Source organism: Geotrypetes seraphini, chromosome 2, assembly GCF_902459505.1.
Source record: "Geotrypetes seraphini chromosome 2, aGeoSer1.1, whole genome shotgun sequence".
Taxonomy (NCBI): Eukaryota; Metazoa; Chordata; class Amphibia; order Gymnophiona; family Dermophiidae; genus Geotrypetes; species Geotrypetes seraphini.
The window spans coordinates 511405198-511430903 of record NC_047085.1 but is presented as its reverse complement, the minus strand read 5'-3'; the positions used below and the strand labels follow the sequence as shown (position 1 = coordinate 511430903).

General features: G+C 46.9%; 2 protein-coding genes across 11 annotated transcripts in view; both read right to left on the bottom strand.

Annotated features, from left to right (window-relative positions):
• Window positions 1-25706, bottom strand: part of LOC117355233 (zinc finger protein 271-like) — a 906970-nt gene that overhangs the window by 491058 nt on the left and 390206 nt on the right. The gene's annotated exons all lie outside the window — the stretch shown is intronic.
• On the bottom strand, window positions 1611-25646 carry LOC117355255 (gastrula zinc finger protein XlCGF57.1-like). Of its 2 annotated transcripts, none has more exons than XM_033933550.1 (4): window positions 24732-25646; window positions 24230-24356; window positions 14674-14793; window positions 1611-3444 (listed from the first exon to the last, which is right to left on the bottom strand). In XM_033933550.1, exons 1-4 carry the CDS (start codon window positions 24753-24755, stop codon window positions 1874-1876), a joined length of 1842 nt encoding a protein of 613 aa, XP_033789441.1. In that variant the 5' UTR covers window positions 24756-25646; the 3' UTR covers window positions 1611-1873. The 2 variants fall into 2 exon arrangements, with proteins under 2 accessions (XP_033789441.1, XP_033789442.1); XM_033933551.1 differs by having other exon boundaries at window positions 1611-3441; window positions 24732-25641.

Here is a 25706-nt window from a genome sequence, read left to right as displayed (position 1 = left end):
TGTTGAGGTGGGGGAGGAAATGCATTTTTGGACACAGAAGGCATGGACTTGGGAGAAAGGGAGGGAAAGAGATGCTGAGGTTGGGGAGGGAAGGCATGAACTTGGGAGAGAGGGAGGGAAAGAGATGGTTGTGTACACAGGAATGGAAGAAAGGAAAATTTTTGGTCATAGGGAAGGAGTGAGGTACAGATGAGAGGGAGAAATATTGTGGTGGAAAGGGAATAGTGGGACAGATTGAAATGGAAGCAAGACGGAGGAATGTTGGACATAGTGGTGAAGGGAATGGAGGGAGAGATGTGGCATGGTGCTGGAGAGGGGTGATAGAAGGAGAAATGTTGGGCATGGGGCTGGTGGGCAATGAAAAAGGGATAAATGCTGGACCATGGGAGGAGGAACCAATGGACAGCAACAGAAGAATTTACAAAAGATGGGAAAGCGGAAAAAAAAACTGGGACCAACTTTATGGAAAAATAAGTCTCCAGACAACAAAGGTAAAAAAAACAGAATTTATTTACTAAAATATGTTAGCTTTGGGAAATGTATGTAGCAGATGTCTTTGTATTGTGTTCAAAAGAAAAGGAAATGCATTTCTGGTTTTATTTATACAGTGTTGAAGTACTTGCTGACCCTTGCTGTGACTGGTGGGGATCCCCAAGCATCGCCAGCAGAGAATCTCCTCTAGAGATAGCCAGAACTCCCCTCCACCAAGTACAGCAGTCGCTGGCAACATCCATGAGCCACTGAGGTGCCAGCATCTGTGACTCAGGGACGCTATTGCTGCCTGTCAAGCATGGCAAAAGGGACCCCCAGCCAACTGCAAAGGAAGTCCTCAGCTGACAGCTTGGGGGTTCTCATCAGCTGAGTATTTATATTTTATATTTACATTAGAAGCTCTGGTAGAAACCTGTTTACAAAGTATGTATTCTTCCCAATTAATATTTCCAAATTAATAAAGTTTCTTTGCTTATTTGTAAATGGGTTTCTACCAAAGCCTTTAATTCAGTAGCATAATTAAATGAAATAACTATTTCTGAAGTTTAAAGGGACAGGCGGGGACGGATGGGATTCCTCGCGGGAATGGGTGGGGACGGAGATTCTTCACGGGGACGGGTGGGTTTCCTCATGGGGACAGGTGGAGACGGCTATACGATGGGAGGGCTGGTAATGGGTGAAAGTAGCCTAGAGAAGGTCTTAGGGGTACTGGTGGATAAAACGTTGGAGCCGTTGGCACAGTGCGCAGCAGCCTCTAAGAAGGTGAATAGAATGCTAGGTATTATCAAGAAAGGTATTACAACCAGAACGAAGGATGTCATCCTGCCACTGTATCGGACGATGGTGCGCCCGCATCTGGAGTACTGCGTCCAATACTGGTCGCAGTACCTTAAAAAGGATATGGCGATACTTGAGAGGGTTCAGAAAAGAGCGACACAACTGATAAAGGGTATGGAAAACCTTTCATATGCTGAAAGATTGGAGAAACTGGGGCTCTTTTTCCTAGAGAAGCGGAGACTTAGAGGGGATATGATAGACACTTACAAAATCATGAAGGGCAGATTCTTCAAACTTTCAAAAACTACAAGAACGAGAGGACATTCAGAAAAATTGGGAGGGGACAGATTCAGAACCAATGCTAGGAAGTTCTTCTTCACCCAAAGGGTGGTGGACACCTGGAATGCGCTTCCAGAGGGAGTGATAGGACAGAGTACGCTATTGGGTTTCAAGAAGGGATTAGAAAAAGGGGATTGAAAGGTATATATAATTACTATACAGGTCCTGGACCTGATGAGCTGCCGCGTGAGCGGACTGCTGGGTGCGATGGACCTCTGGTCTGAACCAGCAGAGGCATTGCTTATGTTCTTATGCTACACTCAGTTCATGAAAATGGTTTGTGCCCTGTGTGCCTCATTTTGTGACGTTTTAGATATGAAAGCCGAGTGAAGCTTTTATTACACTCAGTACATGAAAATGGTTTGTCTCCTGTGTGGATCCTCTCATGAATTTTTACATCTGAAAGCCGAGCGAAGCTTTTACTACACTTAGTACATGTATATGGTTTGTATCCTGTGTGGATCATTTTGTGTCTTTTTAGATGTGAAAGGTCAGTGAAGCTTTTATTACACTCAGTACATGAATATGGTTTGTATCCTGTGTGGGTCATTTTGTGTCTTTTTAGATGTGAAGGCCGAGTGAAGCTTTTCTTACATTCAGTACATGTATATGGATTGTGCCCTGTGTGGATTATTTTGTGTCTTTTTAGATATGAAAGCCGAATGAAGCTTTTCTTACACTCAGTACATGCATATAGTTTGTGCCCTGTGTGCCTCATTTTGTGTCTTTTTAGATATGAAAGCCGAGTGAAGCTTTTATTACACTCAGTACATGAAAATGGTTTGTCTCCTGTGTGGATCCTCACATGAATTTTTAGATCTGAAAGCCGAGTGAAGCTTTTATTACATTCAGTACATGTATATGGTTTGCATCCTGTGTGGATCATTTTGTGTCTTTTTAGATGTGAAAGATCAGTGAAGCTTTTATTACACTCAGTACATGTATATGGTTTGTATCCTGTGTGGATCATTTTGTGTCTTTTTAGAGCTGAAAACTGAGTGAAGCTTTTATTACATTCAGTACATGTATATGGTTTGCATCCTGTGTGGATCATTTTGTGTCTTTTTAGATCTGAAAGCCGAGTAAAGGTTTTCTTACATTCAGTACATGTATATGGATTGTGCCCTGTGTGGATTATTTTGTGTCTTTTTAGATATGAAAGCTGAGTGAAGCTTTTCTTACACTCAGTACATGCATATAGTTTGTGCCCTGTGTGTATCATTTTGTGACTTTTTAAATGTGAAAGCCGAGCGAAGCTTTTCTTACACTCAGTACATGTATATGGTTTGTGCCCTGTGTGGATACTTTCATGAATTTTTAGATGTGAAAGCCAAGCAAAGCTTTTCTGACACTCAGTACATGTATATGGTTTGTGCCCTGTATGGATCATTTTGTGACTTTTTAGATTTGAAAGTCGTGTGAAGCTTTTATTACACTCGGTAGAGGTAGATGGTTTCACATTTTTGTGATCCCTTTTGTGTAGTTGAAGTTCTTTTTTGTGGGTTTTCCCTTTCCTCTTACCATGGTGGAATTTAGAAGTAATTTTATCACTGTTTTTAATTTGGAAGGGTTCCTTTGCTAGGTGTGTCTGGTCCTCAGGGATGTATCTCAGATCCCTGTCATTTCTCTCACATTTCCTGACTCCATTCCTTGAGACCTCTGTACGTTCTCTATGGTTCTTTGATTCCTGCTTATAATTCTTTGTGTTAATCTTCTCAGTTCCCTGGGAAATATTCTCACAGACATTTTCTGACTGTGTTTGGATTTGTTCCATTTCAACTGGATCTTCTCCTTGATTCTTTTCTCTCTTCCATTTGTGCTGGATCTGATGATCTGCTGGATAAAAACAGAAGGTATTTCTCATGAGTTAGAAAACAGCAGTGGTTTCTAAGATACTAGTGAAATCTGTGTATAATGAGAAAAGAGAGGTTATGTTGCACCAGGACTTTCATGTGTGGCTTGAGAATTGGTCAGTTTCCTATTTGCAAAGCATTTTCTCAAGCATTTATCTCGAGACAGAGCCAGTTTGTGAGCTGTTTTTTGGAATTGGCAGTGTGGAGAGTTAAGGGAGTCAATTCTCTCAAAGGTGCTAAAAGTGTGTAATCTACCAGCTGCCTTCCCTGCTTCATCAGCTGAGTTTGGGCGTGGGAGCTTGCTGCTGGACTTTAAAAAGCAGTGGATGGCCAATTTAAGGATTACTCAGGATGATACATTTTGGAAACTATTTTGAAAAACTGCATGTTTGGAAAGAACTCTAAGTTTTTGCAGTTTGATGTGGATTTGTACCGCAAAGATCTAGATATTCTTTCTCCTGAAACACTTTTCTAAATCTAAGTTTAAAAGCACAGTTACCGTATTTTTCGCTCCATAAGACGCACTTTCTCCACCCCCAGAATTAAAAAAATTTAATGGGGGATTGGGGGTGGGAGGGAGGCCGGGAGCTTCCCTGCTAAATTAAAAATAGGGAGGGAGGAGGGAGATACCGATGTGTTACAATAATCTAATCTACCTAATATCAACGCTTGCACCACAGTATGAAAATCGTATGGCATTAGCATTGGCTTTAGCCTATACAACATATGTAATTGTGTATAGCCCGACTGGATAGTTTGCAAAATTTGATATCCCATTGTCAACGCAGAATCTAACCACACCCCTAACACCAACATCGCCTTTTGGACAGGTAATTCAATCCCCAACACAGTTACACACTCCAAATCTTTCTGTTCCTTGTCATTCCCCACTATCATTACCTCCGTTTTATTAACATTCAACAGATTTCCACTTGGGCCACTATTAACAAACTAAAATTAAACACATAGACAGGTTTTCCAGGAATTCTGCGCACACTCACCCGAACAGCACACAACCACGAGCACTTTAAAGGGTGAAAAAAAGTTGATTCTTTTACTTAACCTGAGCCCGTTTCCTCACAGACTCAGGGATTGTAACATAAATGCTCTCCACTTCTTTTATGGTCAGTCCTTGCTATAGGTCACATATTGTTCAGCAAAGGTTTTGGCTTTCCTTAGCCAAACTCCCAGGAGCATCCTCTTCTAAACAGTCTCTCTCTCCCAATTCCACAATTTCCCAGGGCTCCTATCAACCCCTAACTAGGGAAGTTTCTTGTGGAAGCCTCTTCCTCAGGACCTCCTCTTTCACAGGGACCTCTGAAATATTCTACTTTGTGGCACATAAACGCCTCTCTAATCTAATCTAATGCTTAGGTTTGTATACCGCATCATCTCCACATTCGTCGAGCTCGGCGTAGTTTACAGAGAAGAAATAGGAAGGAACTATAACAGAGGGTTAGAGGTAGAAGTGAGAAGAAAATTTAGAGGACTTGGGATGCCAAGATAAAAGAGTTTCCTTGATTCCTAATTTGGAGGGAGACTTACATTTTTGAGAAAAGCCAGGTTTTCAGATGCTTGCGGAAAACTTGGAGAGAGCTCAAGATCCAAAGAGGGGAGGTAAGGCTGTTCCAGAGCTCAGTGAATTTGAAGTGGAGGGAGGTCCCTAGCTTTCCTATTTGGGAAATGCCTTTTAGCGAGGGGAAGGATAGTTTTACTTTGTGGGAGGATCTGGTGGTATTAGGGTTTGAGGAATTCCAAGAAAGAGGGATAAAGGGAGGGAGGATACCGTGAAGGATTTTGAAAGCTAAACAGGCGCATTTATAGTGGACCCTGGCGATTATCGGAAGTCAGTGGAGCTTGGCCAGGAGCGGGGAGACATGGTCAAATTTATTTTTAGCGAAGATGAGCTTGGCCTCGGCATTCTTAATCCGTTGGAGTCTGTGGAGGTTTTTCTTAGTTAGGCTTAAGTAGACAGAGTTGCAATAGTCCAATCTGGAAAGGATGATGGATTGGACAAGGAGGGTAAAATATTTTTGATGGAAGCAGGATCTAACTTTCCTCAGCATGTGAAGGCTGAAAAAGCATTTTTTTACCAAGGATTGGAGGTGGTCATTAAAGGACAATGTGGAATCAATGATGATGCCCAGGACTTTGCTTGAGAACTCAAGCTGCAGAGAGGAGCCAGAGGGTAGTGGGATGGAGGTGGGTAGGTGGTCTAGATTTGGGCCAAGCCAAAGAAGTCTTGTTTTGGACTCATTCAATTTCATTTGCACAGTGTGGGCCCAGGATTGTAGGTTCATTATACAAGAGGATATGTTCTTAGACAGGTCGGTGAGGTTCGAATCGGTCTCAAGGAGGACGAGGATGTCGTCTGCATAAGTGTAAATTGTTTCAAGGGGAGATAGGTGGAGGAGTTTTAGGGAGGACATATAGATATTGAAAAGGATAGGAGATAGTGGAGAGCCTTGTGGGACTCCACAATTCGGTTTCCAGGGGGAGGATGAGGTGCCATTCATGTTAACAGTGTAAGAACGAGAGCGGAGGAATTTGGAGAACCAATCTAGGACTGTGGAGTTGATGCCTATCTCAGAGAGTTGATAAACAAGAATATCATGGTGGACAATGTCAAAAGCGGCGGAAAGGTCAAATTGTAGGAGGACGGCGAACTTGTTTCGAGAGTGAAGTTGTTGAACCCTAGAGATCAGGGAAGACAGTAGGGATTCGGTGCTGAAGTTAGGACGAAAGCCATATTGATAGGGTAGAATAGAGAATCTCTCTAAGTTTGATGAGAGTTGGGTAGAAATGATGGACTCTAGCATCTTGGTTAGGAGAGGGATATTTGCAATTGGGCGATAGCTGGATGGTATGGAAGGGTCAAGGTTAGATTTTTTCAGTAGTGGGGTCAAGGCGATATGACCCATTTCTGGGGAGAAATGGCCCGACTGAAGGGCGGAGTTTATGAGATTGGTGATAGAGGAGATAGCCTGAGCGGGAATGTTCTTGTATAGGTAGGAGGGGAATGGGTCCAAAGAGCAATTACAGGATTTCAGATTGAGGCAGAGATTGAGGACCAGGGATTCAGATACGCGCTCAAAGGTGGTCCAGGATCTGTCAGCTGGGATAGGGTTGGAGACCATTAGGGTGGGAGTGGGATCAGTGGGCACTAGGGAGTTGCAGGAGACTGAAGGAGGGAAGGAGCATCTCAAGGAAGAAACCTTATTATTAATTGTAATACTATTTTTTCCATTCATTTTTCATATACACAGCAGATATAAATGCTCAAAACTGACACACTTAAATCACTATATTGAAAATAAAATAATTTTACCTATCGGCGATCCTCTGCAGACTGCTGTAATTAGCTTTAAAGGTGAGACCAGGATGCCAGGGGGGGGAAGCCGAAGGACACTAGAGAGAAGGGGGAAACATGCAGGTCTTTGTCGAATCGGACAGTGCTGGCACTGTACCACGTAGAGAAGTCAGCTTGCAGACACTTCTCTTTCTCCTCAGTGTGCCATGGCACACTAGGAATCTCAGGAGGCACACAGTTTGAGATACATTGCCTTACTCTTTCACACCAAGCTACTCTGGTTTCACACTGCCCTACATAATATCCCTAACTTGCTATCTCTACCATCCGGAACCATCCTCAAAGTACACAAATCATCTAAATACTAGGTGTAATACTAGATTCAACGTTTCTTATGCACCACAAATCTCCAGCCTCTGAAAGAAGACACTCCACAGCATGAAGCGACAGATTGATCAGACCTTTGTTTGAATGTCATGTTGTTATGATGGTAAAATCATTTTATCGTAGCTAGACTACTGCAACTCCTTGTATACAAGCCTAAACCCTGCCAGAGAATTTCACAGGGACGGGGAGCAAGGCCTTTTACCACTGTGCGGAAGCAGTAAAAATCCTTACTCCCGCGGCAACAAAAAAAAATTGCACCAAGGTCAAACTCAGGAACAGTGATAACGTTAGCAGCAACACCCCCACGGGTCATCATCTCTTCCCCAGCTCCCATCTTATCTACATTACATAAACAAAACAGCTGCACTACAATGAAAATCTTCAAGGGTATGTTCTAAGGCTTCTTCTGACAACGCACCCCTCCTTGATGTAACTTCCAGTTTCGCGAAATTAAAAGTTACATCAAGAAGGGGCTCGCCAGAAGGTTTGATGTGAACAGGCTTCTGAAGATTTTTCCTCATGGCAGAGTTTCACCTGAAGAAACCAGCCGCCCTCCATTTCATCTCCAGCTCTAGAGCCAGCTAGCCCCGCTTCCACTGGTACAGTGATAGCGGAAACGGCCACCCCACCACCATGGGGTGTAAGTTATATCAAGGAGGGGCTTGTAAGTAGAAGAAAGCCCTCAGAACAGGCCTCTGAAGATTCTTTATCATGGTGCAGCTGGCTCCTTCAGGTAACGTAGGCACAAGGGAAGATGGGGAGGAGATGCTGACCCGAGGGAGGGGGGGTTTGCTGCTGCTGCTATCATGTATCTGTCAGAGGTGAGTGCAGGTGATTCCAAAGCTGGAGCTCAAGTGATGGATGGTGTTGGATCTGGGCTGGGGGGAGAGAGATTTTGGACCCATGATGGGCTGGGGCTGGAAAGGAACCTGGATCTTTCCTCTCCTCCACCTCTCCAGAGCTAAGACAGTGTGGCCCATAGGTTAAGCCTTCACTTACAGACCAAGTGACTGATCCTCATCTATAAAGGGGTAGCATCCCCAGTAGTTCTCCTACAAAAGATGTTTACCGGGGGGTCACGTGATGAGGCTTAGCTGAGCGGAGGCTTCCAGCCCGAGCTCCGTTCCTTTCCAGTCCTTTGAGCTTTTCCCGCAGTGCTCACCTCGTGGCTGGGTCTGTTTTTGGTACTCCAAGGTACGCGGAGACCTCGTAGCACAGGGTGGTGGTGCAAATTCGCCTCGGGGGTAGTGTCGGGTCCCGGGTCATGCCCTCGAAGACTCCGCGGCCCGTCAAACTGAGACAGACCACGCTCCCCTCAAATATGGCGGCCGCCAGCGCTTCTCCTAAAACCACCATCGCGCTGCAGGAGGAGACCATCAGGGAGCTGACTCGGCATCTGTCGGCCCTGATTGATGATAAATTTGCCAGATTTCAGGCGGCGGTCGACGAGATGAAGGACTGTGTCGAGCGCCAGGGGTCTCAAATTACCCAACTGGAACAGCGGGTTTCGGCCCGGGAGGGCGCAGCTGGGCTAACTGAGATGCGAGTCCGGGAATTGGAAGCCACCTGCAAGTTACTCCACTCCCGCCTGGAAGATCAGGAGAACCGGGGGAGGCAAAATAATTTGAGGCTGATTGGTCTCCCTGAGTGGATCAAAGATCCTGAGTTGAAAGACCTAATGGAAAAATGGCTGCCAGAACATGTGGGCTTGCACCTTGAAGCAGGAGGCTGTGCGGTTGAGCAGGTGCATCGCATTGGGGCACAGAGAGGAGATGAGGCGCGCCCCAGACCGGTGATTGCCCGATATCTAAATGCAGCTGTTAAGGATCGCATTCTAGCGCTGTTTCGCAGATCTGGGACTTTGGCCTATGAAGGGGCGAAGCTCCTGCTTTTCAACGATTACTCAGCAGACGTTGCGGGGAGACGGAAGGCCTTGGCTCCCTACTGCACAGAGCTCCGGAACCGTGGCTTGAAATTTGCTGTTCTCTATCCAGCCAGAGTCCGGATTCATACCACAGCAGGGGCTCGTCTGTGTGAGAACAAGGAGGAGCTGCAGGCCTTTTTGGCGGAGCGCCGTGAGGAGGCTGCGTCCTGGGTTGCCTGGTCCTGCCCTACAAGGACTTTGTTTCATTGACTCCTCCAGGCTCTTGTGAGATCTTTATGTGGGCCGGGGGAGCGAAGTGGAGCCGTTGGTGACTTTTGTGCCGGGCGGTTGCCCTTAAGGGGGTTTCCCCTGCACATGGCTGCCCCTGTCCCTGTTGATTCTGGGCCTTCTGTTTCCTGGCGCCTGGACTGTGTTCCCCCTCGGGATGGCTGGCGGACTCTTCCTTGTTTGGGACGCTGGCTTCTACTGTTCCCCGGGGGGGGGGGGGGGGGATTTGCCTATTTGCTTGTTTCCCCGTATAAGTTGGGGGTACTATTGGTTTCTATATGTCTGCTAGATTCCGAGGTGGCGGCACCTCTTTCAGGGGTTGCTCACCTTCCTGGGATTAATGGAGTCCTGATCTGATCTGGGCTGCTAATGTTCTTTGTGGTTTCTGGTATTTGCATTGTATTTCCTAAGTTTTTGCACTGTTTTTTGATTCTTTGTTCTTTTGTGGCTGGGCTGGAGGGGGGCGGGGGTGGGTTGTATGGGGATGTTTTTTACCTTTTGGTTTTGGGGGTTGGGGGTGCTGGGGGGGTATGTAGGCCTGCCTGGTGGCAGGGGATGGGACGTGCATACCTTTGCAGTGAGGGGGGAGGGGAGTAGGGTGCGGGGTGTGTGGCTGGGGGGGTTTGTGTGGGGGCTGTCTGTGTGTTGGATCTGGAGTATGTCTGTGGGGTGTGGTCGGCGGGGTGAGGGGAGGGGGGTGCGTGGTTGTGGGTATTCCTTTTTCCATGGGACCCTCCAGATTTGGCGGGGGAGGGATGCTGTGATACGATGGGGGGTCTGGGGTGGTTCCTTGCTGTTCTCCCCGGGTTTCTGTATGGTAGGTAGGGGTGGCTGGGTGGGTGTTGTACCTTGGGGGGGTTGGGGGTTGGGTTGGCCTTGGAGGGGGGAGGGATGGGTTAGGGGGTGGGTACCCCTTGGCGATGGGGAGTTTTTCTCTTCTTTCCTTTTTCTCAGAGGGCTCTGCTGGGAGGCTCTTTGGGAATCTGACGCCCTGTGCTTCTCTTTCCTGTTTCTTTGCAGCTCACATGGTTATGGCTGATCTGACTTATATAACTCTTAATGTGGATGGTCTCCACTCTCCCATCAAACGAAAGAAGGTGTTATCTTTCCTGAAGAGGGAGAAGGTGTCAGTGGCTTTCCTCCAAGAGACCCACCTTACATCTAGTGAACACTCCAAATTGGTCAGGGATTGGGTGGGGGAGGCTGTGTACTCTTCCTATAATTCCAGACAGCGCGGTGTCGCTATTCTTATTAATAAAGCGGTGGTGGCAGTTACGCATAAGACCATTGTGGATCCCCAGGGCCGTTTTGTCCTTTGGGCTGGCACCCTTCAAGATCGTTCGGTGCTCTTGTGCAATATTTATGGCCCTAATGTTTATGCTCACTCTTTCTTTTCTGCTGTGCTGGCTCATATTTTGGCCTTGCCTAACTATGAGCCCATTCTGGCAGGGGATTTCAACATCACTAGTGATCCCACCCTAGATTGCAAGCCTCCGAGGGCGGTGCGGGGAGATAACGAGCGTATTGGCGTGAATTTTTTGATGAGCGAACTGGGACTGGTTGATGTGTGGAGGGCTCACCATCCTGCGAAAGTGGATTTTACGTTCTACTCTGCAGTGCATCACACCCACTCCCGGTTGGATTACATCTTGATGCCGTCACAGGCCATCGGCAGGGTGGTGCGTACTCATATCCTTGATGTTCCCTTTAGCGACCACGCTGCAGTCTCCCTCACCTTGCATTGGCAGGGCCTTGTCCATGATCGTATCTGGCGTTTGAAACCTTCCCTCTATTTAGATAAAACCTTTCATGCATATCTTGAAACGGAATGGGACTTTTACTGTCAAACTAATGGAGGGGGGGAGGTGTCTGATACCATTTTCTGGGAAGCTGCCAAGGCCTTTCTTCGGGGGCGAATTATCGCCTATACGGTGACGCAACGCCGGAAACGTGATGCAGCTTTGGTGTCTCTCACTCGTCAATTGCGTTTGTGTAGGAGTGCCTTGCATGCCGCACCCTCGGAGGCCTGTCGGGCGGAATATTTGAGCCTCCGTAAACAAATCGATGTTATTTTTACTGAGAGAGCTATGTCTCACATTGACGTTTACAAGTTTCGGCTGTATCAATGGGGTAATAAGGCGGGTAAATTATTGGCTAATCTGGTGCGCCCATTTCGTAAGGCCACTCGTATCTCTCGCATCCGGGCGAGCGTTAATACTGTTTACACAGGGGAGGCTGAGATTCAAGATCAATTCGTTCGTTTTTACCAGGATCTTTATGGAGCGGGCCCTTATGATTTGGAGGCGCGTGACACTTTCTTTCGGGATCTTGTATTACCCCGAGTATCGGACCAGCAGTTAAGCCTGTTGAATGCCCCGATTTCGTGTGATGAGATTACCGCAGCGGTGGGGGCGTTGAAATTGGCGAAGGCTCCTGGACCGGATGGTATGGGGCCAGAATTCTATAAAATATTGAAATTTAAAGTGGGACCGGCGTTGGCGGCCATGTACGCCGACATGCAGAGTACGGGACGTGTTCTCCCTGCTCAGAGCCATGGCCATGTAGTGGTCTTACCGAAGCCTGGAAAGGATCCGGAGCTGGTGGGCTCCTACCGGCCGATATCCCTTTTGAACCAGGACATGAAACTCCTTACAGCGATTCTGGCGCGCCGATTGGCTCAAGTGATTCCTCACCTAGTTCATGCTGATCAGGTTGGCTTTGTCCCGGGCCGTTTTGCCTCTGCCAATATTTTGCGGGCGATGGTGGCCCTTGGGGAGGGTAGAACTCGAACAGGGGATGATCTATTGGCTAGCTTGGACGCGGAGAAGGCTTTCGATAAGGTGACTTGGCCTTATCTTTTCTGGGTCGTGCAGCAATTCGGTACCTCTGGGCCTTTCCATCAGTGGATCACTCATCTCTACACATCTCCTACGGCCCAGCTACTTATTAATAAGTGTCGTACACAGTCCTTCTCGTTGTATAGGGGTACACGGCAGGGTTGCCCATTGTCTCCGCTTTTGTTTATCTTATCTCTAGAGCCTCTTGCCCAAAAGATCAGGACTTGTTCGGATATCTCGGGTATCTGGGTGGGCGCTGAGGAGTGCAAGATCTCTCTTTTTGCGGACGGTATGTTGCTATTTGTGAGTAGGGCGCGGGAATCGATTCCCTGTTTGACTGCCCTTATTGGGCAGTTTGGGGCATTTTCAGGACTTTGTATTAATTTCAGTAAGTCAGAAGCCCTACCTGTTTCTTCCCCGTGTGCCTCGCGATCTGATCTTAGTTTTCCATTCCGTTGGGCTGTTGGGGACCTCAAATATCTGGGTATTATCCTTAGTGCGGACTGGTCCACTGTGTATCGTCGGAACATCTCTGATCGCTTGAAAACTTTGCAGGACTCTTGTGTGCGATGGGGCGAGCTGCCTCTTTCCTTGTGTGGCAGAATTGCTCTGGTGAAGATGGTGCTGCTCCCCAAACTCCTATATCCTCTGCAGATGCTCCCTATTTGGATTAAGGCGGTGGATGAACGTTTTTATCGATCTACTATTGGCTCCTTTATTTGGCACAATCGGAGGGCAAGAATTCGTTGGCGGACGCTTACTCAGAGTCGGGAAGGGGGGGGCTGGCTTTGCCTGATCTGCGCTTGTACAATGTCGCTGCCCTGCTGAGATGGGTTCATGAGCTTTATACTGCTGCTCCTCGTTTTGCCCCAGGGGGGGCTGTTCGATTCTTGGACGGCGCCCCATAGAGCTTTTGCTTGTTTGACATGCCCCCGGTGGAGGCTCCCTCGATTGGGTCTTGCCTCGGTTTGGTTCCTTCCCCTCTGTAGGGCACTGCGGTGGTGGAGACATCGGATTGGTCGGGGACAGGGCAATTGGGCTCTTCAAATGATCAGTCACAGTCCTGACTTTCCCCCGGGGGTGGGATCCCCGGGGGGAGTGGGGACGCGTTTCGGCTCCTGTTTCTGCTTGGGTCATGTGTCTGTGCTGAGCTCTGATCCTTTTGTTTTTCCCTCCTATGACACCATCCGTGTTCAGTGGGCCCTGCCGCGTATGCCCTTTTTTGCTTACCTCCAGTTGCGGCATTTTTACATGGCTAGCCTTCGTCGTACTCCAGGGGGCGGCTCCTTTCTACGGGTGGACCAGATATTCTTGTCCCTTCCTCCGGCTCTTAATTCCTTATCTTTCTGGTATCGGACGGCAAGGGCGGAGAGGCAGATACTTTGTTGCCTGGACTGGCAGCTCGATGGTCTGGTGACTTGGGGGAGGAGGTCACTTCGGGGGAGCTTCAAGCATGTTTCTCCAGCGTCACCTTGGGGGCTCGCAGTGCACAGCTCCAGGAACTTCAATTTAAATTGCTTCATCGTACCTTTTTTACTCGGCTCCGAGGTCTACAGGCGGGTTTGTGGGATTCGGCGGATTGCACATGCGCGTGCGTCGGGGACTCTATTGCACATGATCATTGAATGTCCGTCCCTGAGTGCTTTCTGGAATGGGGTATTGGATTTTCTTGTCCAGATCTTGGGGGTGCCAGTCCAGTGGTCTTATCGGATTTTGGTTTTGGGCCATGAGGTGGAGTTTTTGGATCAGGGTTTAACTGCTGCTCAGTGGCGCTTTGTGTATGTTGCTCTCCTGGTCACCAAGCGGAGGGTCCTGCGAAAATGGATTGATGTGGAACCACCGGTATTAGTGGGGTGGCACCAGGCACTGAGAGAGGTGGGCCATTGGTAGTTGAGGGGTGTGCGGGGACAGCCGGGGGGGGCAGACCCTGCTGTATAAGTCTCTCTGGGAGCGGGCTCTTGCTGAGCTTGCTGCGCTTGCTGCTCCCCTTTGAGGCTGCTCTCCTCTTCCTTTTCTTTTCTCTTCTCGTTCCTTTCTTCTCCCTTTTCCTTCGCTTCCTTCTCGCTTTCTCATTCTTCTTTCTGTCTTTTCTTTATACCTTTCTTTATTTCTTTTTCTTTTCTCCTGTCGCTGAGGGGGGGGTAGTAGGGAGGTTTTTGTCTGGTGTGGGTGGGGTGTGGGGGGGGGGTTTCTTCTCTGAGAAAAAAGAAGGAGGTATGCAGCCAGACTGGTTCTTCTCCATGGTTGTTCTGTGGGTTCTGGGCCTCGTGGGTATTGGCTGATATTGAGGGGTTTGAGGGGGGGGGGACTTGTCGTTCATTCTGAGTGCCTGGATGTTTCAGTTCCTCTCTCCTCTACACTACCCTTCCTTTCTGGCCTTTATGCCTTGCATTATGTACCGTTTTTGCTTTGTACTTGATTATTGTTCGGTTGTATTTCCATTGTCTGTCTGTGTGCTTCTTAATAAAAACATTTTAAACCAAAAAAAAAGATGTTTACCCCAGTCCCTCTTAATACTGCACTCACCTGAGCAGCTGCTTTTCCCAGTTTCTCTTTCCTCTGATTCAGGCTCACCTCTGAAGTACGGCTCTTCCTCTTGTTTGATGAGGGATATAATCTTAGGGGTGAAGGTCGGAGAACCTGTTGCTGGTTTAAGAAAATTACATTAATTTTCTTAAAATTTTTACATCTCGGAAAAGTAACATAAACCTAGCGTTACCAAACGTCCAGGAAAATCTGGACATGTTCTCTTTTTTGAGGACTATCCAGAATGTTTTTTTTTAAGATGGGGGAGTCTGTTTGAGTTTAGCTGGCACTCCCAACTCCCCCACCTAACTCTTCCTTGGGCTAGCCTCTGTAATCATATATTCGGGCAGCTGGCAGTAGAAACAAGGTGAGCTTGCTACTTCTGGCCTGCCCTGGAAGCCGTCTCTCAGTAAGTCCCGCCTATGCAGAAACCGAAAGGCAGCTTCCGGGGCAAGCCAGCAGCAGAAGGCTCTCCTTGTTGCTGCTGCCAGCTGCCCAAAGATACGATTATAGTGGCCGGCCCGGGGAAGAGGCATCTAAGTTACGAATACAATTCAACTCCCCCAACTAATTCTGCTTGTGTATAGAAATCCACTGGGCAGTGCTGTTTCATCTACTGTCCAGCTGAAAGAGCTCTTGACCTCCTATTTCTCCCCCTTGAACATTTATGATTTTAAAATTATTTGACCATCCCCCCCCTCCTGAGGAAGGGGCAGGAGAAAGGCTTGTACAGGTGCGTACAAGTGAAGAGGTAAGACCTCCATGAAACTGGATGTGAAGATAGAGACCCCTGAGATCCCCAGATTAACAGAAATATGACAATACCATTACAGGCCTGAAAAACACCCTGAACAAGCTGTTACAACTCTCTGCTAACATAAGCAAGGCGAAACTCATCTTTCTCAACAGGCATGCTGACTACAGGAAACAAGAAGTTTGTGAGAAAGGAAAAATTACCGATATCAGAAGGAAATTAACACATCTCTGTAACCTAGGTTAAGTTGATTTACCAGAAATAAGATCAACCACAAGGATATGAAATTGACAAACTATGCAGAGAAATAAAGAGGAATAATATGAGCCCTTGCTCGGAAATTGATGATTCTTGATATTAAAAGGACATGTCGGAAAATTAGACAAGCCTTTGGTAAACAGGACATCACGCTCAATATGACTCAGAAAAATATAAATGTTAACCAATCAATAAACTGATAAGAAAAATGACAATTATGAATAGCCAATATAAATTAGGAACGTAATATGTACTAACTAATGTGGTCTCAAGTTGTCTAGTTGACTTCATCAGGACAGATACCTGGTATACTCAAACTTGACGTATATGCTCTGTTGACGCAATAGGCTGAAAGACTTGTTTCTGTAAGCTGTTATTGATTATTAATAAAATATATATTACTTATACCAGCACATTGAGTTGTCGTGAGGTCATTGGTGAAGGCCTAATAACTGGTGGTATTCACTCTTCCACACTCTTCTGTTAAATACTCCATTGAAGAAACCGCACTGCAACATACATAAAACTGACTTGTATACCGCAAATATCATAACACATATGGATACACTTCCGATTTCTAACTTCCGAAGTGCTCCCTAAAAAGATACGTTTTTAAGGCACGTCTAAACTGTTGATATGAAATTGGAAATAGAAACATAGAATATGACAGCAGAAACGGGCCAACGGCACAACAAGTCTGCCCACTTGAGAACCCTCCCTCCAACTAGTCTGCCACTCAAGGACCCTTCCTCCCTGGAGTATCTATCGATTGAGCATAACTCTGTTGTACTCCCACCTGTTTGTCCCATCGTTCCTTGAAGTCAAGCACGCTACTGGCCTCGACGACCTGGCGGGGAAGATCATTCCATCGATCAATCACCCGTTCAGTGAAGAAGTATTTCCTGGTGTCACCATGAAATCTTCCCCCCTAAAGTTTTAGTGTATGCCCTCTTGTCACTGTGGGACCCTTTAGAAAAAAGATTTCCTCCTCCACTTGGATGTGGCCCATGATGTATGATGTTTCTATCATGTCCCCCCTTTCTCTGCGCTCTTCAAGAGAATATAAGCGCAGTTTGATCAGGCGTTATTCATATGGGATGTCTTTAAATCCTGAGACCATCCTAGTGCCCATTCTCTGTATCGACTCCATTCTCTTCACATCTTTTTGATAATGTGGCCTCCAAAAATGGACACAATACTCCAGGTGAGGTCTCACCATGGATCTGTATAACGGTAGTATGACTTCAGGCCTTCGGCTGATAAAGCTCCTTCTGATGCAACCCAGCATTTGTCTGGCCTTCGCTGAAGCTTTCTCCACCTGATTAGCGGCTTTCATATATTCCCGGATGAGAATACCCAAGTCCCTTTCTGCAGTAGTTCTTGTTAAGTTTTCACCATTCAAAGTGTATGTTTTGCATGGATTTCCGCTCCCAAGGTGCATTACTTTACATTTCTTAGCAAAGTACTGGACCATTTTTCCAACACAAGCAGGTCTTGCTCCATAGTGTTGGGCCTGGTTGCACTGTCAGGTTTTGAGGCCCTGCCCACAACGCTGCATAGTTTAGCGTCGTTGGCAAATAGTGTAATTTTGCCCCGAAGTCCCTGAGTCAGATCCCCAACAAAGATATTAAATAGCATCGGGCCCAAGACCGAGCCCTACGGCACTCCACTGATCACTCTCAACATTTTTGAGGGGATACCATTTACCACCACTCTCTGAAGCCTTCCACTAAGCCAGTCTTGTGCCCATGCTGTCAGTGTTTCTCCTAATCCTAGCGAGTTCATCTTGTTTAATAACCTTCTGTGTGGAACACTATCAAAAGCCTTACTAAAGTCCAAATATACTATGTCCAGGGACTCGCCCTCATCCAGTTTTTTTGTTACCCAATCGAAGAAGCTTATCAGATTGGAATGACAAGACCTTCCCGTTGTAAAGCCATGCTGGTGGGGATCCCTTAGTCTTTCATCATCCAGGAACGTGTCTAATCTGTTCTTAATCAATTTTTCCATGAGTTTACTCACTATTGATGTGAGACTCACTGGTCTATAATTTTCAGCCTCCGACCTACCTCCCTTTTTGTGTAGCGGGATAACGTTGGCAGTTTTCCAGTCTAGGGGCAATTTTTCCTTGCTCAGGGAAAGATTGAAGAGCACGGCCAATGGCTCTGCCAAGACATCGCACAATTCTCGAAGTACTCTAGGGTGTAGATTGTCCGGGCCCATAGCTTTGTTCACTTTTATTTTTGATAACTCACGGTAGACTTCGCTTGCAGTAAATTCCATGCCCGGAATGGGTCTTCCCAACTCCCTCCCTTTTCTGTAGTTGAGGACCGGATCCTGGCGCTTCGCAGGTGAAGACTGAGCAGAAGTAGTTATTAAGTATTTCTGCTTTGTCTGCATCCAAGACTGTAAAGTTACCGGCAGGTTTCTTTAGGTGCCCAATATCACTTGTATTCTTCTTCCTGTCGCTAACGTTTTGAAAAAGGATTTCTCCCCTTTCTTTACCTGCCTGGCTATGTTTTCTTCCATCCGGCGTTTAGCCTCTCTGTCGTTTTAACTTTTCTGGATTTTGCCATATAGGATTCTTTAGCTTCAAATTGCTGTGATTGTTTGTAGGTAACGAATGCTTTTTTTTTTTTTTAATTTTACTAGCTCAGAGATATCCGCGGAGAACCATTGTGGTTTGTTGTTCCTGCTTCGTTTGCTCACGGTTTTTATGTATATGTTGGTTGCTTCCAGCAGTGTAGATTTCAGAGTAGACCATAGTTCCTCTATATTGTCTGTCAAGCTTTGATTTTGCAGCACACTGTAGACGTTGTCCCCCATGCCCTGAAAATTAGTTCCTTTGAAATTTAGTATCTTAGTCGACTTATTTGACCTAGTGTTACCTTTCTTGAGGTGGAACCACACCATGTTGTGATCGCTGGATGCCAAGGTGTCTCCCACCAATACCTCTGTGACACTATCCCCATTGGTGAGCAATAAGTCTAAGGTTGCCTGACCCCTAGTGGGTTCCAGTACCATCTGCTTGAGGTATGCTCCTTGCATGGAGGCTAGTATACTCTTGCTACCGCTGGTTATAGCGGAAGGTTCATTCCAATCCACATCTGGCATATTGAAATCTCCATCTAGCACTGTTTCCCCACGCAGTGTGATGGTCTCAATGTCTTCCACTAGTTCATCGTCTGCTTGCTCCTTTTGTCTAGGCGGTCTGTATACAACACCAGGATACAGGCATTTGTTATTGTCCCTGGCAAGGTTCACCCAGAGGGACTCTCCCATATATTTGATGTCTGTGATTTTAGTAACTTTGATGTTTTCTCTAATGTATAGAGCTATCCCTCCTCCTGATTTGCCCTCTCTGTCTCGCCGGAATAAGTTATAGCCTGGTATGACCATATCCCATCCGTGGGACTCCGAGAACCAAGTTTCTGATATCGCCACTACATCGAGGTCAGCGTTTCTCATTTCCGTTTCCAATTCTAGTATTTTGTTGCCTAAGCTATGGGCATTAGCACACATGGCTGTCCATTCTTTCATTTTGTGTGTAGTGTTTTCTGGTTTAGATAGTTTGTTCCCTTCAATCGTGCCTTTGTCACCCTTTCTGATGTCTCGGTCTCCTTCAATGTCTAAGCGATTTCTCCCCCCCGACGTCCTATCCATGCGGGTTTTCCCCACTGACCCCAAGATTGAGACTCCGTCTCTTCCTTTGTCCTCCACTCTACTGACTTTATTGCTTACCCCAGATACTAAGTCCTTGTCTTCCACTCTTCCTTCTTCCCTCCCTCTGTCCCCTTTAGTATTCGTGTGATTTCTTGCCTCTGAGTTATTCACCTAACTTGTGTGAGTGTGGGTCCCCTCCCCCGGCTCACCTAGTTTAAAGCTTTATGAAGTAAGTGAGCCAGGCATCATCCCAGGACGTTCTTCCCTCTTTTGGTCAGGTGTAGGCCGTCAGGCCCCTGCAGTCCTTGAAGTACTCCTCCGTGGTACAGGAAGCCGAAGTTCATCTCCCTGCATCAACCCCTTAGCCACTCGTTAGTCCTCTTGATCCATTCTTCTCTGGCTCTCCCCTTGTCTCTTACCGGTAGGATGGAGGAGAAGACCATTTGCGCTTCCATTAGCTTCAGTTTTTCTCCTAGGGCTCTGAAGTCTTCTTGTATCTGCTCTGGGGAGTTCCTGGCTGTGTCATTCGTCCCAACGTGGATGAGGAGCATTGGGTAGTGGTCTTGGGGCTTGATTATTTTGCCTATGCATGTATTCACATCCTGGATCTTGGCTTCTGGTAGACAGCAGACCTCTCTCGCTTGTAGATCAGGTCTGTATACCGGTCCCTCAGTTCCCCGCAGCATAGAGTCCCCAATGACAACTACTCTGTGTTCCTTGAGGGGGTGCTGATTTGTTACTTCACAATTTGGGGTCATCTGCTAGGTTTCGAGATTGCATTCCAGGATGTCTTACTGAATGTCCTCCTAAATTCTGCTGGCGGGACTTTCTTGTAGGAGCTGAAATCGGTTGCTCAGGGTGATTTGCGGAGTTGATGTAAGGTTGTTGTGCTTGCTTGAAGATAATCTAGAGGAGTTGGACCGCCCTCTGTGTTTGCTTGCCGAAGTAACTAGTTGCCAGGTATCCTTGTCTCGAGTCTCTTCTTGTTTGCTTGCCAAGATAACTAGTTGCAGGTATCCTTGTCTCGAGTCTCTTCTTGTTTACTTGCTGAGGTGACTAGTTGCCAGGTGTCCTTGTCTCTAGTCTCTTCTTGTACCCCAGTTGATATTTCAATGCTGCGGGCCTGACTTCTTGCCCTTGCTCAGAAACCTGGGATAGTTCTAGTTTTAGGAGGGCTCCATCAATGAAAGCCTCGCTCTCTCGGATACTTCTTAGCCGTTGCACTTCTTCCCTCAGGCTTGTCAGTTCCAATAGGATGTCTCCGTTAAGCTGTTGCTGGTCGTCCTCTTCCGTCTGCACAGAGACTGAAATCAGGTGGGGTTCAGTTTCGGTCGGTATAGAGACCTCCGCCGTTCATCGGGGGGGGGGGGGGAGGATTTTCCTCAGTTTGCACGGAGACTGTGGCCTTCATCTGGTTCTCTTCTGCAGCCGGTGGGTTGATCTTCATTGCAAGCCTTGGTGCTTCTTGTCTTTCCTGCCATTCTTGGTCTTTTTTTTTTTTTTTTTTAAATACTTGGGTTTGTATTTCGGTTGTTGGTGTGAGTTGGCTGGTTTGCCTGCTAGTGTTGGATGCTGTTTATACTTTTATTTCTAACAATTCAATAGATTTTACTATTATTTCTAAACAATGCAATAGGTTATACTATTATTTCTAACAACAGATATTATAAATATATAAGTTAAATCCCTAGTCCATGAGGCTGCCTGAAAAAATAGTAGTTGTTCCTGAAATTTCTTGTATTTGCATCCTTTCACAGAAGGGAAAGAAAACAATGAATGAGTTTTCCTAGGATGTTTAGAATTTGTGATAATAAAAGATTCCATAAGATACTCAGGAATTGAGCCTGTTAGTGCCTTAAAACAAATACAGCCCAGTTTAAATTTAACCGTGCCTCAACTGGAAGCCAATGCAGTTGACGATAAAAATCAGTAACATGGTGATACTTCTTAAAAGTTGAAAATCAAGCTAACTGCTGCATTCTGAATTATGTGTAGTCTATGAAGGTTTTTCTGAGTACCTACAAGATGAATAATATTACAATAGTCCAACTGATAAGGACAAGTGATTGAACCAACAAACGAAAGGAGTTAATATCAGAATATGCTCTGATAGTTCTTAATTTCCATAAAGTATAAAAACCCTTTCGAACCAATGAATCGACCTGATTTTTCATTGTAAGGGTACGATCTAGAACTACGCCAAGTATCTTTTTAGTTGACTGAATGCTATAAATTGTATTATTTAAAACAATAGATGTAACATCTTTGTTTAAATTTGGTGATGCATAGAAAAATTTAGTTTAGGCAAATCACGGGTCCAACTCCAGTTCTTCACCCACTATTTCTTGAACCTGTTTAACTACCACTGACCAGTACATGTCCATCACCAATGATAAAAATCCTCATTTCCTCTGCAGCCCCTCCAACGTCTTCCATCTCCCCCCTGATACCATTTCTGAAGGTGTACTGGAGTAACATAAGTTCTCTAGAGTAGTGCTGCCCGATTCACGATTCGACGTCAGAGGAGGGGCGGGACCGAGGCAGAGAAGGCAGCTCGAAGAACCGATGGCATCTTGCAAACGTCGTTAACACTAGCGATCTTATGCAGGCTGATGAACTGAGGTAAATTGAGGCCAGGGGGAACACGCAGGCCTTCCGGGGGAGAGGGGGGGTGCAGGCCTTCCTGAGGGGGGTTGTACAAGCCTTCAGTGGGGACAGGCAGGCCTTCAGGGGGGACAGGCAGGCCTTGGATGCAGGCCTTCAGGGGGGACAGGCAGACCTTGGAAGCAGGCCTTCAGGGGGGTCAGGCAGGCCTTGGATGCAGGCCTTCAGGGGGGACAGGCAGGCCTTGGATGCAGGCCTTCAGGGGGGACAGGCAGGCCTTGGATGCAGGCCTTCAGGGGGGACAGGCAGGCCTTGGAAGCAGGCCTTCAGTGGGGACAGGCAGGCCTTGGAAGCAGGCTTTCAGGGGGGGACAGGCAGGCCTTGGAAGCAGGCCTTCAGTGGGGACAGGCAGGCCTTGGAAGCAGGCCTTCAGTGGGGACAGGCAGGCCTTGGAAGCAGGCCTTCAGTGGGACAGGCAGGCCTTGGAAGCAGGCCTTCAGGGGTGGGGTGCCGGGCTTCAGGGGGGATAGGCAAGCCTTGGGTGCAGGCCTTCAGGGGAGATAGGCAAGCAATGGGTGCAAGCCTTCGGGGGGGGGGCAGGCAGACCTTTAGGGGGGAGACAGACCTTCAGGGGAATGGGCCCTGGTGTAGAAGTACATGGAGAGAGGGTTCAAAGAGACGTGCATATGCCGGTCTTGGAGGGGGACAGAAATAATGGGTCTAAAAATAAAGGAGAGGGAGAGAGATGATGGGCAATGGGATTTAGGGAGGGAAGGAACAGAAAGGGAGAGAAGTTGGACATAAGGGATGGTGTGGAGGGGGGATAGAGATACTGGATAGGAGGGTAGTTGGGAAAAGAAAAGGAGAGATGGTGGACCCTGGGGTGCTAGGGAAGGAGGGAGAGATGCTGGATGAAAGGGTAGTTGAGAAAAGGTGGGTCTGTGGATGGAGACGAAAAAAAAGAAAAGATGCCAGACCTCCGGGGGAGGTAAGGGAAACAGAAGGGAAGGACAGAGATAGAAGATGGATGGTTAGCATGAAGAAAGAAGGAGATCCTGGCAAGCAAGATATCAGAAGACAACCAGAGCCTGAGACCAACAAGATTTGAATAAGGACCAGACAACAAAAGGTAGAAAAAATCATTTTATTTTCTGTTTTGTGATTACAATACGTCAGATTTGAAACGTGTATCCTGCCAGAGCTGGTGTTAGACCGCAAATGTGAGCTAGGATTTAACAGAGAGGAAAAGTCTTTTTTGTTTGTTTACACCAAAGTGCCAGTGTGGTTAGGAGAAGGCAAAGGGGATAAAGAGGCTATAAAAAGGGTGAAAAGGTTATAAAATAAACCCACCAGGATGTTTAAAAAAAAAAAAAAAAACAACACCCAATTGGGCAGGAAAATCGAATTGAATCGAAAAATCGATTCAATAGGCTGAATCAAATTGAATCAAAATTTTTTTTTCCTGAATCAGGCAGCACTACTCTAGAGTAACTTATAGTCCGTTTCTTGACCCCTTCATCCTGTCTTCCCTTTCCACTTTAATTCCTCAAATTTAATGGCTTCCTGCACATATCTCTCTTCACGTAAAAAGTGGCTAAAACCAGCAGCTTCAAGACCATAATGTTCCCTCAAGTTCTCCGTTCTATAGTCACTTAGCCCCTTTGCTTCCCACCCGTGAAACTCCCTAAACCTAATCCCAAGCACAAATTCTGGATTATATCTAATGGTAATGTAACAGTGTATCCCTCACTTTGTCCCAGTTATCCAGTGTTAATTGGGTGATTGGGTTCCTACTTACACTCCACTGTATGGGCCTTGCATCCCACAACCTATACTGTGCCCTAACATTTTCTATTATAATTTGACCCAGAACTTTTTCTCACATGCTATGAATGCCTGAAGTGACGCTGCCCAGTTATAGGGATAGAGAATGACAAGGAGACAAATTCCCCATCCCCATGAATTCTGTCCCTGTCTCGTTCCTGCAAACTCTGTTCTAATCTGCATATGCCTTGAACACTTATGATTTTAAAGTGTTCAAAGCTTGTACAGATGAGGACAGAGCTTGCAAGGATGGAACAGGGAAAGAACTCGCAGGGATGGAGAAAGATCCTAAGAAGACAGAAACAAATTTGTCCTCATGTTATTCTCTAGCAGTGTGAAACATGAAGACCTTCATGGACTCATTTGTATTCATCACACGAGACAAACATAATCAAAATTATCTTTATAATGATGGTCCACTACTGCTAATAGACATGTAAATGTATCCTTTACCCAGTGAGAGCAGGATCTGATAGTTCTCCTCCATCACCTCCCTGTAGAGCTCCTTCTGCTCTTCATTTAAATACTCCCACTCTTCCTGGGAGAAAGAGACAGCGACGTCCTCAAACTTTACAGGCATCTGAAATAGAAACCAGAAACACATTCAGCCTCTTCTGCATAATTGACCTTCACATAACCCACAGTCCCAGGGTAGTTGTGTTTGAGAAGAGCTGCCAGTGCTGGGGCTGAGTGAGGCTGATGTTTCTGGGTTTAAATAGTTCACAGCCACCTAACACACAATCCCAGAGTATCTCTCAAGGGCAGATGTACAGAATTGACCTTCACATAACCCACAGTCCCAGGGTAGTTGTGTTTGAGAAGAGCTGCCAGTGCTGGGGCTGAGTGAGGCAGAGGGAGATGCTTTGGGGTGGATAGAGAGGATTTCAATCCCAGAGGAGGGTTCTGGGCACTGAAGGGTTTCTGGGTTGGTCTCTCTCCTTTCAACAAGACCCACCTGGGCAGAAGCTCCTGCAGCCATTTCCCAGGATCAGGCTTTGCCTCTTGCAGTGATCGGGAACCGGAAGTTTCGGCTCAATTGGAGGAAGAAGAAAAGACTCGTTTCCTGGAGCATGATGACATCACCAAAGGGGCGGTGCTTGAAGCCCAGGGGTTTCTTCTTGGCTCTACCCCTTTCAAGAGCTGATTGGTCAGAATGTTGCTGGGCGTGGAAGGTTCCACCCACTAGCTCTGAGAGGAGGATTTTCAGCTCCTGGCACTCATTGGTCAGACTGATCCTGGGGCGGGGACAGTAGTTGAAGCGGAGACGAGGAGAATCATTGCAGGGCTTTGCCTTCTTCAGGTAGGAAACGGACCCCTGCAGCCATTCTCCTGCCTTGGCACCTCCCTCCCCGCACAGCCTCCTGTGGATCTCAGCTCCGCTCTCCCCTTTGTGACGTCTCGATCTTTGTCCTATTAAAAGCATCCAGTGCTGGCTCCTCCCTCTCCGCACAGCCTCCTGTGGATCTCAGCTCTGTCCAAGCTCCGCCCCTTCCAGGAGGAGTATAGCAAATGTGAAGCTCCGCCCTCCCCTTTGTGACGTCATCGGCCTTTGTCCTGTTAAAAGCTTCCAGTGCTTGCTCTCCTTTTCTGTTCTTCTCTCCTTTCCCCCAGCCCTGCAAGAGAGAAACCCTGGAGCCAGGGAAAGATCCCGATTCATGTCCAGATCCTGCCCAAAGGATGGATGGAAGTGGAGAGGAGAGGGGAAGAAGCTGGATGGGTGGAGGAGGTTCAGATTAGTGAAACACTGGAGGTAGACAGGGAAAGAGGGAAAGTGAGGACTCAATAGTTGGAAGGAATTTAATCTGCTACTACTTTTAATTATTGCTACAGAGCTACCAGAGGTACACAGCGCTGTACAGAGTCACAAAGAAAAAGACAGTCCCTGCTCCAAAGAGTTTACAATCTAAACAGATAAGACAAACAGGATGTC

Bases quoted from the DNA above. Each gene is read 5' to 3' on its own strand.
- LOC117355255 (XM_033933550.1), bottom strand. From the start codon at position 24,755: ATGGCTGCAGGAGCTTCTGCCCAG. The intron at 24,357-24,731 runs GTGGGTCTTGTT...TTTCTATTTCAG, and splicing joins CTGCAGGAGCTTCTGCCCAG to ATGCCTGTAAAGTTTGAGGA. The intron at 3,445-14,673 runs GTGAGTGCAGTA...GTTTTTATCCAG, and splicing joins TGGGAAAAGCAGCTGCTCAG to CAGATCATCAGATCCAGCAC.